A 15,187-nucleotide genomic window follows, 5' to 3' on the forward strand; every position below is an offset into this window, starting at 1 on the left:
CCAGAGAAAGAACTATGGAATTGGATCGCAAAATAAAGCAGACCATTTTCTTTTGTATTATGTTTTGTTTTATGGTTTCTCCCATTCATTTTAATTCTTCTATGCAACATGACTAAGGTGAAAATGTATTTAATAGAAATATATGTGTGGAACCTATATAAGATTGTATGCCATTTCAGGGAGGGAGTAGGGAGGGAGTAGGGAGGGAGTGGGGAAAGAGAGGGAGGGAGGGAAAAAAATCTAAGCTATGTGGGAGTGATTGTAGAACACTGAAAACAAATAAAAAAATTTAGAAAAGAATAAAATCAAAAGATTGAAAAAAATTTTTTAAATTGTTTTTACATGCAACTGGGAAATAAGACACACAGGCAATTGAGTATAGAAATCTATCTTGCCCTACAAGAAAACAGAGGGGAATGAAGGGGTTGTGAGAGAAGGGAGGGCAGACAGGGGGAAGAGGTAATCAGAATGCATGCTGTCTTGAGGTGGGGGGAGAGGAGAGATGGGGAGAAAACTTGGAACTCAAAATCTTGTGGAAGTGAATGTTGAAAACTAAAAAAATTAATTTTTAAAAAGCAACAAAATCAAAGGAAATTCTTGCTCTATTCTGACTGACTACACTAACAGGTACAGTAATACATGGTGGAGTGGGGGGAAGCACAGTTAAGAAACACCTGGTTTCAAAAGACACAAAAGATATGAGACAACCGCAGGTTATACATAGTACATGCAAGTGATTGTAGCAAAGAAATATAAATATCCATTGGAAAAGAATACATTCCGTACTACTATTACTACAGATACTTGTTGTTCAGTCATTTCAGTCATGACCAACTCTTCCTGCCCCACTTGGGATTTTCTTGGCAAAGATACTGACAAGGTCGAGTGGTGATGGGAACCCCAAAACACCTACAGTCCGGGTCATGCTCGAATGAATTCGACTCAAGCCTTCTTAAAGCCAAAGAAAACAAAGTTTATTAGAGATTCGCCAAATTGGGTTGCCTCTTAAGGAACCTAAGCATTTGTAACGCTTGTATTCACAAGCGGGCCAGATAGAATCTCAGCTAGACAGAGTCTGAGCTGGATTGAATCTGAACACCTTCATGGAGGCAAGATGGAACTTAAATACAGAAAAGAGTATAGGAGGGGTCGGGGGGGGGGGGGGGGGGGGGGGCGGTGTTCTGGTAGTCCAGGGTAATGGGAGGAGGGGTTTAGGAAGGGTCTCGAGGAGAAGTCCAAGAAGGGTCAAAGGCTGGAAACAGCTAGAGGCTATCAGGAGATACCAGACAATGGAGGGTTTGGGTGGGAAGCAGGTGGGGCAATCCGGACATCTTGATAGGGGCAGTATGGGAATTGGGTTTTGATGGGATCAAGGGGGGGGGGAGGGGGGTGCAACAGAGACCTGAAATGATAATGAAAAGCCCATGGGCTTCCTGAGACTGCCAGAACAAATGCGAAGATTAGATTTGAGTAAGAAAGGCCAGATAAAGTGGGAAGTTTCAAGGGGAGCTCAAGGAGGCTCCCAGAGTCTGAACCCCATCTGATACTGGAATAGTTTGCCATTTCCTTTTCCAGCTCATTTTATAGATGAGGAAACTGAGGCAAACAGCTTTAAATGACAGGCCTGTTTCGAATTCTGTATGACACAGCTTCTGGACTCCCCATCTTTCACTCTATCCACTGCACTAGGTAACCTAAATGCCCTTTCTACAGATATACATTGTGTTCAGTCCTGCAATTACCTATAATCAAGATGAAGTAACTTAGTTTAAAGTTAAACTTTATCTAAAACGTATGTGTCTGTAGACACACACGGACAAACACACATATATCACCTAGGCATACACAAGGGCGCCCATATGCACAAATACACAGGCCTACGTCTGCCAAAAAGCCTTTCCCAGTTTTCCTAAACCTTAGTGCCTTCCGAGATTGCGCCCAATGTATTCTATCTCTGCCTTTTTCGTGCATCGTTTTCTGTATGCCCTTCCCCCCCATCAAGGATCTCCTGGAGGCCTGGAACTGTCTTTTTCCCTTTCTTTCCTCAGCGCTTGGCACACAGAAGGCGCTTAATAAAGGCTGGCTGATTAACACACATACACATATACACGAGCCCCTACAGAGCCTGGAGTTGAATGGAACTCTGTGCAACAGAGAGTTAGTGCAAGACTGACGCATGCGCAATCTTCGTCTTAGCCCAAACTGAAAGGGCCCAAGAAGCGCCCGACCCTGACCTATGATACACACGTAACTCCGACACGTTCGGTTATTACTGGACGAACCCTATACCTCCAGGACGACGTCAAACAATAGACATTAGGGAGGCATTCTCTATCTCCCCTTTACGACGCCAGGTGGCGCCATATCCCCAGCTCATTACAGCTGAAGGACAGAAGTAAATCGCACCCACTCCTCATCCCCGCCCCGTGACGCACGCAGCACGTACGTTCCGCACCGCCAACCAACTCAGTAAATAGGCGCGGTCCGACCCTCCACAGACCACTGCCACCAAAGCGGACGCATAGACGCATGCGCAGACACGTACACAGCCGCCACCATCACGCACGCGCAATTAGTCAGTTTGGACACCGGCCAACGTCGGCGTGCACATTCCAATTCCTGGCTTAGTTCCGGTTCCGGGTGGCGAAGAGAGTAACAAGCCACCATGCGGCTCTCTGTTGTCCATGCCATCTCTCATGGGCGAACGTTTCGTCGCCTGGGCCTGGGCCCCGAATCCCGAATCCATTTACTGCGCAACCTACTGACGGGACTAGTGCGCCATGAGCGTATCGAGGCTCCCTGGGCGCGAGTCGACGAGATGCGTGGCTATGCAGAGCGGGTGAGGGCCAAGGGCGGACTGGCCTAAGGGGAGGGGGCGGGATTTCCGGGACGGGGTGGAAAGAGTCCTGGGGGCGGGACCGGAGGGAGGGGCGGGGGGGGACACGTGGCGGAAGGAGGAGCCTGGGAGGCGCTTTCTACCTCCGTCCTTGTATCCTGCTGCTGACTCCGCCCCTTTTTCCCAGCTCATCGACTACGGGAAGCTGGGAGACACCAACGAGAAGGCGATGCGGATGGCTGACTTCTGGCTAACGGTGAGTGCGCATGTACGCATGCGCGCAGGGCAAAAATGAAATGCGACTTTGGATACTGCTGTAACGTTTACGCCGACTTCACTTGTCACCCAGAATCTCGTATTCATTTTTCATGCGCTGCTGAGCCAGGTCTCGCCCCTCTCCGTACTATTGCTGTTGATAGTTTAACCTTAAGTGAAAACTTCACAATTATCTGCATTTAATTTAGTTTTAGATTCTTTTTTTAAGATTGTTTACATCGCTGGCATCTTTTAGGAATTTTTTTTAGATCCCCCTTTTGTTTCCCAGCATGTTAGCCATTCTTCCCAACTTTGTATCATCCACAAATTTTCAAACATGCCTTTTATTTTCCTTATTCAAAGTGATACAAATGTCGAACAGGGAGAGACTTGATGCTCCAGTATGTTGCTGTGACCTCTTACTGTGTGACGTGAAATCCATTATTCAAGGTTTTTTTATCTGTACCATTTAGTTAGTTGCGAAGATCCTACCTGAGTAGCATTTATTGGATATCTTTGTAGAACAAACATAAGGACATCAAGATTGACTACTATCACCATTTAGGGCCACTACCTATTTTTAGAAACGGTATTTATTGTACCGAGAAACTGTTTGGAGTATATTTGCTTGTTAAAGAACTTTCTGCCAACCAAGTGTCCTAATTTGATCCACAAATTATGCGGTTTAAATAAATTTTTAAAAAGCAGCATCTCTAGAATTCTAAGCAATTACTTCAGACTACAAAGCCTGCATTAAGGTTACACATCAACAGATATTCTCAAACAGAAAGGGAAAATAGGTGAAAGATACATTTGTGATATAAGTTCATGATTGTCAGCAACATAGTTTCAAGGACTGCAGGATGAGTTAAGTATATTACAAAGATCCAAATAGTAAAGTATGAAAACAAACTCAAGTATATCTGGTCATATAGTAAAAATTGTTAGTGTCATTTAATGCTATCCATTTGATGGCAGTCTGGACAGGTAGGTGGTTAATCTTGATCAGTAACCAGTGGCCCAAACTAGAGTATTACTTCAGCCAAGTAATAAGGCCTTTCTTAAATTTCTCTTTACTTGAAGTTTGAGATACTAAAATTCTGCTTCTACACTCTAGTTTTGTGCCTCTAGCTTTTCCGAAACTTAGATGTAGTGTCAACGGGATTTCTTTGTTCTATCAGTCTAGTACTCTATCAGACAAGGAAATGCGGTATTAATACACAGTCAGATCAGAATCAAAACTGAGTGATAGAAAGGAATAAAGGGAATACGGCTAAATGGCTCTGTTCTTTTATAGAAGATTCATTCATTCAATATAAGTGAAACAAAAAGGCCTTCTCTTTACCAGATTGTTCGCTAGCAAATGCCACATACTCACTGTGAACTCCAGTTAGTAAAGATGTTACTGTGATGCAAGGATTCTTTTTGTTTATATTTATTAAAAGTATTACCAAAAAATGGATTGTATAAAAATGCCATATTACTGGGTTTGATTTCATGAGAGAGTGGGAAAAGTATTAGATTTACAGCCAGAGGACCTGTATCCCACCTGTACAGTTTATTGCCAATATAACCTTGGGCAAATCACTATGTCTGGGCTTTAGTTTTGGGGGAGGGGGCGGGGGGGTTGTTGTTTTTGCTAATTTTGTAAAATAAAGCACCTGTATTCTAAGTTCCCTTCCAGCTCTAAATTTATGGTCCTTGATTCAGGGCTCCTGTAGCTCTAGTAATACTAAAACAGACTTCAATATCATGATATTATTTTAAAGAAATAAACACAATAAGAGTCAAATTTTGGCAATTTTAAGCCTAGGAATAGAAGAGTGTAGAAAGAAGAAATTGAAAACATCTTTCAAAAAACCTCTAATTGATTATGATATGAAAAGCATTCTAATATTGGTTAATATGAAAGATAGAGTATAAAGAAATAGTCAGCTGCTGTCAAAATAAGGATGTGCATGTGAACCCTGAATTCTTGTCGGCATTCCAGTTGAATACTATAAGGGCTAAATTTTATTTTAATCCACTTTTGTTAGTGTTCCAGGCAGACTTACCCACCAGAGAGATTTAAATATGGGTCTGAAACTCAGTGTCAGGATAGATTGGGGGTAAGGGAATGACTTAGCAGAAAAGTACGAATTGACATCATGAGAACAGATGAGATCACCAAGAGAAGACTACCCAGGGCAATGTTTTGGGAAGCACCCACACCTAGTAAACTGTGTAGAATGAGGAGGCAACAATGGAGACAGAAAAGACTAGTGTCTCACAAGTCTGGGACAGGTTGTTATTTAAGAGGAAGTCTTCATAAGAAGTGTAAATAGCTGCAATGAAGTAAAAGAAAGGGGACCTCATTAGATTTTCTAACTGGGAGTCTTAGGGGGAGGAGAGAGGGAAGGGGAATGGAATAAGCATTTATACAGTGCCTACTGTGTGCCAGGCACTGTGCTAAGCACTTTTTACAAATAATATTTCATTTGATCATCACAAGAACGGTGGGAGGTAGGTGCTATTATTATCCCCATTTTATAGTTGATGAAACTGATTAAGCTACTTGTTCAGTGTCGCACAACTAATAAGTGCTATGACGGATTTGAACTCATTTCTTCCTGAATCTAGGCTCATCACTATTCACTGCTCCCTCTAGATTATTGGTAACCTTTGAGAGAACAGTTTCAATGTGACTTGAAAGAATAAAAAGAGATGACTGAGAGTTACAGGAGCTGTGGAGGGCTCCAACATAGTCTACCCTTTCTAACCAGGTTAGCTGAGAAGAGAAGAAAGAGAGAAAAATACTTTGATAAAATGGCAGGCTAAAGAGAGGAGATCCTTAAGATAAGGGAAACCTTGAGTCTAATGTGAACTGAGGAGAAGGAACCAGGCTTCAGTTTTTCCAGGCCCCTGGAAATGATGTAAAAGTAAGGAAACTAGGGCCTAGTTGGAGGATGTAGCTTTCTCAAGGGAGAAGACAGTTTTGTCTTCTATGACCAGAATGAAGGGGGATAGAATGGGAGAAGAAACAAGCTTTGAGAAGTGGAATCAGTCAACAAGTATTTATTAAACACTTTCTGTGTTCCAAGCACTCTGCTGGGTGCCTAGGATAAAGAGGTAAAATGACATTGTCCTTGCCCTCAAGAGGTTACGTGCTATGAGGGGAAATAAGTATAAACATATACAAAATAAACACAAGGTCATTGAAGAGGAAGGCATGAGCAGCTGGGAGTGTAAGAGAAGACTGTGTTGAAGGTGACATTGAGCTAAGCTTTGAAAGAAACAAGACATTTGAAGAGACAGATTGAGAGGGAGCTTCCTTTAGCAATTAGGCACAGCCTCTGAAAAGTAATAGAAGCATGAAGTAGAGTGTCCAACATGTGGAATAGTAAGAAAGCCCATTTGGCTGAGCCATACATTCTAAAAACGGGTGTGATGTGGCTATAAAACTGGAAGGTAGCTGAAACCAGGGAGCGAAGGGCTTTAAATGTCAAAGCAGAGAGTTCATATTCCACCCTAGAGATAATAAGGAGCCAGCGGAGTTTCTTGAGTAGGGGGAAAATGTTAATGTTCTTTGGGATGAATAACGGATAGGCTTGAGTTGGATAAGATTTGAGACAAGGTGACCAATTAGGAGGTTATTACAATAGTCCAAGCGAGAGGTGGTGGGAACATATGTGAGACATGTTGTAGAATTGGAGTCACATAACTTGGCAACTGATTGGATTCATGACATAAAGGAAAGTGAAGAGGTATAAGTGATTACAGTTTGCAAACCAAGGTAACTAGAAAGTGCCTGCTACAGAAATAAAGGAACTCACAAAAGGGGTGGGTTCAGGGGAGGAAAGATAAGTTATGTTTTGGACATATTGAGTTTAAGATGCCTATAGCACATCTACTTCAAAATGCCCAATAGGCAGTTCATAACATGCGGTTGATAGGGCTAAAAAGGACTTTATAGACACCCTTACTTAGTACAACCTCCTCATTTTATAGGTGGGGAAACTGAGGTCTAGAGAGTTGAAATTTTTTTTCCTGTGGTCATACAAATGGTAAATAGCAGATATACAGAATAGTAATCTGAGAGATGAGTGAGTGCAAAATTGGTAGCTTAAGTAAAGAATGCCTGGGGGAGCCTGTGTTCTAGAGAGATTCTCAGAGTCAGGAGGTAGTGCAGAAGCTGACTCATATCTGAATAAAAATCCTTTCTTTGTCATCCAGGAAAAGTCATTCAGTCTACACTTGATCTGTAGAAGGCCTAACATTTCACTGCAGCTTTCCCTCCTTGTTCCTAGTTCTTCTCTTTGGGGCCAACTAGAACAAGTCAAATGATACTTGCAACGTGACAGACTTGAAAAACATTATCAGGTGCCCCCTGAGTCTTTTCTAGAATGTAAACATCCTCAGTCCTTTCAGTTGATAGATGTTTTGATCTAGCTGTGTTGATTGAGCAGTTTCTTATACATCCTCATCAATCTCTTTAAACAGCTCCCCTCTTCCTTACCAGAATATGTTCTAGAATCCTTTCATCACCCTTGTTATTCTCTTCTGTATGGACTCAAACTTCTCCTAAAACCACAGAACCACATACAATTCTGTAAATCCAATTTGACTAGGGCAGAGCATAGTAGTGCTTCATTTAGCAAACGTTGTCTCTCATAATATAGCCTATGATGCCATTAGTGTTTTTGACTTGTGATGTCACACTTAACTCTTATTGATCTTTCGGTTCACTAAAACTTTTATTTTTCACACAGAAAGTTGATCTAGCCATGCTTTTGTATCATCATATAATTGTAAAGATGGTTTTTTAACTAAAAAGTAGGACTTTACATTTATTTCTATGAAATTTCATCTTAATAAATCTGGCCCTTCATTGTAATCTGTTGAGATGTTTTTGGACCCTTACTCTGTTATCCAGCATTTTTAACTATTCTAGCTATATGTCATCTGCAAATTTGATAAGCATCACATTATCTGAGTCAAAAGTATTAAAAAGCACAGAGACAGATCCTTAGGACATTCTAGTAGAGACCTCCCTCCAAATTCATAGCAGATCATTAATGACTTCTCTTAGTCTACAATGAGAAATTGTGAAATGCTTTGCTTAGTTATAGGTATTTTATGTCTAAGAAGTTTCCCTAATCTACCAACCTGTTAACTTTATTGTCTTCCCCCACCCTTCAAAAAAGGTTTGTCTGCCAAGCTTTCTTATAGAAGCCCTTCAGTGATCACCATTTCACTTTACATATCATCCCTTTAATATGTCCTGTAATTTTGTCAGGAATTAAATCCAGCTCACTATAGTTTTCAGACAGCCTTTCCCTCTGTTTTGAAAATTAGGATACATTTTCTTTTCTCTAATCCTATGACACATCTCCCATTCGTTTCTTTCAAAGATCATAGAAAGCAGTTTAGAAATTACAGTTGCCAGTTCTTTCATTACCCTGGGATGTAGTTCATCCCAGACTAGTTGCTTGAACTCATTCAGTATAGGTTTCATATATTCTTTTTATAATCTCTTCACTTATTTTGGGTTTCAGTTGACTCCTAACCATTTTTGTTTTTCTTAAACAGAAGCTCATTCTCCCTAAAACATAAACAGGAGTTTAGCATTTCTGCATTTTGTTTTGTTTTCTGTTGTCATAGTACCATTTAACCAGAGAAGTGTACCTATCCCTTCTGGGATCCTACTCTTTCCCTTGTATTGCTAAAAAAACTCTTGATTATCCTTAATATTCATTCCAAGCTTTTGGTCTTCCCAACTTTGTGCTGCTGACATTAATCTCATAGGACTTTGCCATTCTTTTTTTATCTTCTGATTTGCCCTCACTTCCATTTTCTGTATGTCTTTTAAATCTGTGTTAATTGAAGAGTTTCCTTTACATCCATATCAGTGTCTTTAGACACCTCCCTTTTTTTTCTGCTTATTGAAATAATTATTGTTTTCCTCCTTAGAACTTTCACTCTTGGTACTTTCCCCTTGAGTAGACTAACCCCTCTAAATATATTAGGCCATGGAATCCTTCTTTTCCTTTCCCTGAACCCTTTGAAATCAATGTGTGCCTCAAACTTTGCCTGATTTTCCTCTCCTCCATAATCACCAGACAATCAATACCTCCCTAAGATTCCATTGTTTCTGCCTCAATAGCTTTATTCCTTATTGGTCAGAGTCAGATCATGAATAGTTATTTCCCTTATTCCTCAGCCTTTTGAAGGATGAAATTACTATTATGACAAATCAAGAATTTATTAGCTGCTTTGAAGCTATAGCAGATTTGTAGATAATTGAAATGCTGCATTACCACTATATCATATTTTCATGCTAGGCTTGGAATCTTTTTTCTAGACTCCATTGATTTCCACTGTTTATCCAGGTGACTTGTAATATGCTCCTTTGACAATGTCACCTTTGTTTCTTCCTCCGTTGATCCTCACCTAAAACCATCCACCCACCTTGCTCTTCCACTACATCTTTATTGAGAATATTACTCCATTGCCCTTTTGTCTTTTTCCTTTTGAATTAGTAAAATATAACTACAGTTTACTCACAAGTCCTATCAGTGACATTTATGAGATAATAATATTCCTCTTTGTCTTAGGAGCTCTAGTTTGCCTTCTTTATTACTCATACTTAGTGCATTTGTATATAGACATGTGAGGACATGGTTTTTCCCCCTAGATCTCTTAGATATTTTTCCTGTGAATTACTGGTCCTCTACTGTTTATCAGCTTTTGCTGCATCTGCTACTCTCTCTGTTGTGTGAGAGATTATTGTCTCCTTCCCTTTCCCCTTGAAAGCCCTTTTAATCAGATTTGCAAACCCCCTGCCATACATATTTTTACCAGCCTTTGGGATGTACATTCCATCCTTGGCCACCATTCCTTCCTCCAAATCATGGTGTAGAAAGCCAAGTCCCATTCTCAGATACCATCTTCTTAACCAATTGATCATATCTCATATCTGCCTTTCTCTTTTGTAGCCCCCACCTTTGGTCAGCAACAGTGATTAAAAGCACTACCAATACCCCTAGGATCTTCTTCCCAGAACTTCATGATCCCTAGCAATGGTTTATCAGTTCCTTTTGGTAGTATTGTTTGTCCCTACATGAATTACCCAGAGTAGGTAATGGTAATCAGTCTTGACAATTCTCAAGGGACAGGGTCACGTGACCAGTATGATGATGAACTACTTTCTTCAAACCACTTCCCACTTTCCAGCCCTCCAAAAAAAGAAATGATGATGTAAATTAAATATAGCTAAATCCATAGAAGAGAGCCAGAACTCTTTATCAAAACTAAAAATCCTTATGATTAACAACAGAGAACTCTAATCTTTTAATTGCTTGCTCTGCACCTCTTTCACCAGTCTTCACAAACCAGAGGCAGAGTAGAAGTTTACTTGCAGATTTCTACAAGACCTCATCTTGGGATTCCTCCCAACATAGGATTCCAGTTCACTTGCATGCGATGGCCTGATGTCTTGGTCCTCTTGGAGAATAAGGGACAAACAACAGCAGGATTCTGCTGTAATGTCTTCCCCTGCCCAGTGCCAGGTACTGATTTAGCCCAGTCAGGAAGAGAGGAATTGGACCAGGGTAATGGCATGAGAGTCAACTCTGGGCCTGAAAAGTACTGGGACTCAAACCCATCTGGGATCAGTTCTGTTCCCCAGATGATATTCTGGTTAGAGACCCCTGCCAGCAAACCCTATCCGACTTTTCTCCCCCAACCCCCGTTCAGCGAGGCCAAGGCAGCCACTAGCAAAGGGGGAATCTCCAAAAAGTAAATGATGGATTTTTTAAAAGTATAACACCAAAGGTTTAAAGAGAAAATTCTTAGTAAAAGCCCAGAATACAAACAGATATGTTAGCAAAAAGGATGTTAAAACAAAAAAGAATGTAGTAAATTCTCATAAGAATATAAGAGCTCTCTTAACAAATAATTTAGGACAATGGAAAGTGAACACCAGTGCCTGACAAAATATAGAAACCTATGGACTTTGCCAAGAGAGCATGGAACAATAAGAAGCTCTAGAGTGGTTCAAAAAAGAAATAAATTTCATAAAAGAATAAAGTAGGAATGAACATGAGTTGTAATGTAAAACTCAGTTTTCACTAGTTTCCCTCAGGGTAGAAATTAAAACTCAGATAATTTAGAAAGAGTTGAGTGCACAGTAGAGAGTCTCTAAAGAAGTGAGAGACTAACAAGTTCATAGTACAAAGTTACTGAAGTGGAGGAAAATCTGGTAGAAAAGAAACAAGGTGATATGTTAAAAGAATGCATGAATTCTTTGTAAACCAAAGCCACTGACAAAGGACATGCAGGCAGAAACAACTTAAAAGTTGCAAGTCTCTCTGTTAAAATAAAAATAAAAAATCTGAATACGATAATACAGGAAATAATACAAAGAGACATGTCTCTGGAGACTCTGTCCAGGTCAACTATATACCCCAAAACAAATGAGGCCTGTCCATCATTTGTGTTGGATTGGCAAATTGCCAGCAGGGAATCACCACTGCTGTTCATCCCTTCTTTCTCTGATTGGTACTTGTGGATCTCTGCAGCATCATTTCTTGAAATTCAAGAACCTGAGCTACCTGAGAAAGTCTAGTTAACTCATCTCTAGGCAGAGACTTATACCTATTACTTCATTCCCAGTATTTAGTAGTCCCTCCTTTCCTTCTGTGTCATATTATTCTGCCATGTGATAGGGTTCTCCTTTGCCTCTTTGGCTACTTTTTCTCCTTTCACTTATTCCAAGAACGTGATCTTCTCTCATAGCCTGAAGAGTAGAAAGGCTTGCCTCCAGTCCTTTTACTTCTGGGGTGAAATTGGCCTGTACCTTGTTCATACGTAGCTGTTGCTTGGGAGTGTCAGAAACAAAACTTAACTGTCCCTGCAATCTCGTTAAAGTTCCCCTCGTACTCCATATTTACTGGAAGCCAGATCCTCAGTCCACTGCTGTTCTTACTTGTAACTCTTGTGGCTAAATATTATTCCAGTCTGCTATGGGAAATGGTTCCTGTTCCTCTTTGCTTCTCTAGTTGTAACAGTAAGCACCCTGAGACATATCCAGGATGACCTGCTGGCATAGGTTCTTAGATCTGCTTTTCTAAGGAAAGCAACTTAAAAGGGGGTCCACGATCTACTTTAATTACATTCATCAGCAGAGAAAACACAAGCAAAGAAATAAAGATCAATAGGCAGATTGTCTGACCATTACATACATGCAGAGTTACCAGAGAGAGAACCACCAACATCTGGGTTTTCAAAGCCAGGGGGCTCCTTAGCGGCTGCCCAGAGTCTCATCTGGCACACTAACCTTCTTCCAAAGAGTAAGCCCCAAAGCAAAACCTCACCAAAGAGTGTATATACACTTTTCAGAGCCAGAGGGCATCAGGACCCTTGAGACTGATGCCTCCTTAACAGTTAACAAAAGGTATGGGCTTTCCTACAAAACAAGCCTCCCCTAATCAAGCTTCCCCTTATTAGGTTGTACCTGAGGCCTTTTAATGGGCGGGAAAGATCTTTACCTCCCATTATTACACTAGTGGCTCCATATTGAGGCTTTATCATGTTTCCTACCTTTTCTCAAGACAGGATGCTTGTGAAGTTCTGATGTAGTAGACATGATTCGTACCCCTTAGAGTTGTGAGAATAAAAAGTGATAATGTATGTAAGAGAGCTTTGCAGACCTTATGCCCTACGTTAATGTCATCATTGTCTCCTCTTTGGTAGACTTGATATTTCTCCTTGTACTCCACTGGCTGTTTGAAAGAGGGGATTAAAATCACTGAGGGGGACTGATAAGAGTGGAAAGAATACTGATCTTAGAACAAGAAGATGAATCAGTCCTAGCTTAGACACTGTGTAACTGCATGACCCAGGGCAAATTTCTTGGCCTTTCTCAGCCCAATTTCCTTGTCCATAATGTAAGATAAGTAAGAGATACCGTATAATATAAAGCAAGCAGTTTAGAAGTCTGATATATTAAATTCAACAAACATTAAGTTCCTACAGTATACACAGTTCTGGGTTATATAAATATAAATCTTAGCTCTGTTACTTATTAGCCGTGTGGACTTGGGCAAGTCATCTTGCCTCTGGGTCTTTCCTTAAATGTAAAAGAGCCTCTTAGAGTTGATGTCTACCGTTCCCTCTGAATTCTGCAATATTACGTGTGTGACAGAAGACTGACACTGAAAGTTTACCTGTACTCTTTTATTGGGTAAAAGAGACTCTTTTCTCTTGGGCACAAGGACTTCCCATGATGTATTTCTGCAACTTAAACTTGTGTTTTCTGCCTCTCTCCTTCACTTCTATCCCACAGGAAAAGGACCTGATCCCAAAGCTGTTCCAGACACTGGCCCCTCGCTTCAGCAATCAAACTGGGGACTATACAAGAATGTTTCAGATTCCAAACCGTGAAAACCTGGACCGGGCCAAGATGGCAGTAATTGAATACAAGGGGAACCCTCTCCCTCCGTTGGTGCTGCCACGTCGGGACAACAATCGCACACTCCTTAATCAGTTACTTGTGGGCCTTCGCCAGGACCTAGAACAGAGACCCCCAGGCTCTACTGCATAAAGCCCCACAGGGTATAGTTCAGAGCAGCACAGCCCAGAAAACTGCATTCTTGTTGGGGTATTCCAGCCTGGTAACTTGTGAGGGCAAACAACCTGTATCACCTTCCTCTCTCTGGTTTCCCTGGAACTTAAGGGTCACTGTCTTCCCTTGTTACTGGAAAACTTCAGGCTAAGACACACTGTGGTCACAGGAACAGAGCAAGAGATAAATGTGCACATGTGGGGCAGGCCATTGTCCCTGGAGTCATTCTGTTCTTCCCTAAGGAAGGACAGACTGATAGGCTTCAGTTTACACAATAGATGGTTCCTATACAGTTGTTGTGTGTAGTTTGAATGCTGTTTTTGTCCTTTTCTCTCTCTGGCCTCCAAGTTAGACTATTCTCTGGAAGGCCTGGCTCTGGACAAGACTCCCCTGAGTCTCCCGCCTAAGCCAGAAGCTTCGGAGGACATTACAACTGTCCTTCTGTGTCCAGGCAGGGACACACAGGACTTCTTCCCCAGCTGTCTATGGTACCCTTGGGTAGGGCAAGCTTATTCTCTGTACCCTGACTCTCTTCTTCTTCCCTCACTTAAACACTTCAGCTGTGGGGATTATTGTTAGACCCCAAGGCTTTGAAGCCTTTATAGGAATGGGATGGAGAAGATGCATACAAAGCTGGGGAGGACCATCTGAGTGCCCCCAACATACATATGGGCCCGTATGAATGGGTGTGATACGGGGGAATCCCAAAACCAGCTTCAGTAAGGTCAGCGTAGGGTGGGAATCAGGATGTAGATCCTGCTGGGAATTTCCTGGAAATATTTCCCATGTACTGACTTTCAGTCTACTTTCTGGGGAGAGGAAATCCGGCTCTGCAAGCAGTGAAACTCATTCATATGGGGAGCCTCAGAGCGTTAGGTACCATAGAACTAAAGGAAATCCGAAGTCAACACCCTTTTCTCCACCCCTAAACACACACCCCACAACCATCACAAGATTAGATCACACATATAAGATCTAAATGGAATATAAGAATACATATAAGATCTAAAGGAATAATTTTCTGGAAACCAAGTGAGAATAGTCAGGTATAGAATCCTCTAACTATGATTACTCTCTGGAGGTATAGGAAGAAGGTTGATAAACTGACAGTTAAAACAAGGTTCTCTGTCCTGGTTGGTCACTTTGGCATAATTGGAAATGCTAGTTTTGGTTACTTTGAAGAATAATGTTTTAAGGGAATCCTGTTCTTGCTCATTCTGCAGTAAAATGGTGAGGAAATACTGACCCTGGCTATTGCTTTGGACAGTGATTCAAAATATGGTAACCTTAAGGGAGAATTTGTAGAGAAATCTTGGCTCAGGTCTCAGGAACAAAGATGGAGATGCTGGTCAGTCCTGAACCTGGTCACTTCCTTACATGGTAATAGAAGAATCCTAGCAGTAGGTTTTGTCTGTAGGATAATGTTAGGGACAGTCACTACCCAGATACAGATGGAGAATCCTTAACCTGGCCATTTCTGGGTATAGTTAAAA

The 15,187-nt window shown here is 41.3% G+C and overlaps 1 protein-coding gene across 1 annotated transcript; it reads left to right on the forward strand.

The window, feature by feature from the left end:
* The first annotated feature begins 2,456 nt into the window (after positions 1-2,456).
* MRPL17 (mitochondrial ribosomal protein L17) lies at positions 2,457-14,939 on the forward strand. The gene is made up of 3 exons (XM_072610113.1): positions 2,457-2,839; positions 3,024-3,092; positions 13,416-14,939. Exons 1-3 carry the CDS (start codon positions 2,666-2,668, stop codon positions 13,671-13,673), a joined length of 501 nt encoding a protein of 166 aa, XP_072466214.1. The 5' UTR covers positions 2,457-2,665; the 3' UTR covers positions 13,674-14,939.
* Positions 14,940-15,187: the final 248 nt, after the last annotated feature.

Source organism: Notamacropus eugenii, chromosome 5 (assembly GCF_028372415.1).
Source record: "Notamacropus eugenii isolate mMacEug1 chromosome 5, mMacEug1.pri_v2, whole genome shotgun sequence".
Classification (NCBI taxonomy): domain Eukaryota; kingdom Metazoa; phylum Chordata; class Mammalia; order Diprotodontia; family Macropodidae; genus Notamacropus; species Notamacropus eugenii.

Coding starts and splice junctions, on each gene's coding strand:
- MRPL17 (XM_072610113.1), top strand. CDS start 2,666: ATGCGGCTCTCTGTTGTCCATGCCATCTCTCATGGGCGAACGTTTCGT. Junction 2,840..3,023: donor TGCGTGGCTATGCAGAGCGG/GTGAGGGCCAAG, acceptor CCTTTTTCCCAG/CTCATCGACTACGGGAAGCT. Junction 3,093..13,415: donor TGGCTGACTTCTGGCTAACG/GTGAGTGCGCAT, acceptor TCTATCCCACAG/GAAAAGGACCTGATCCCAAA.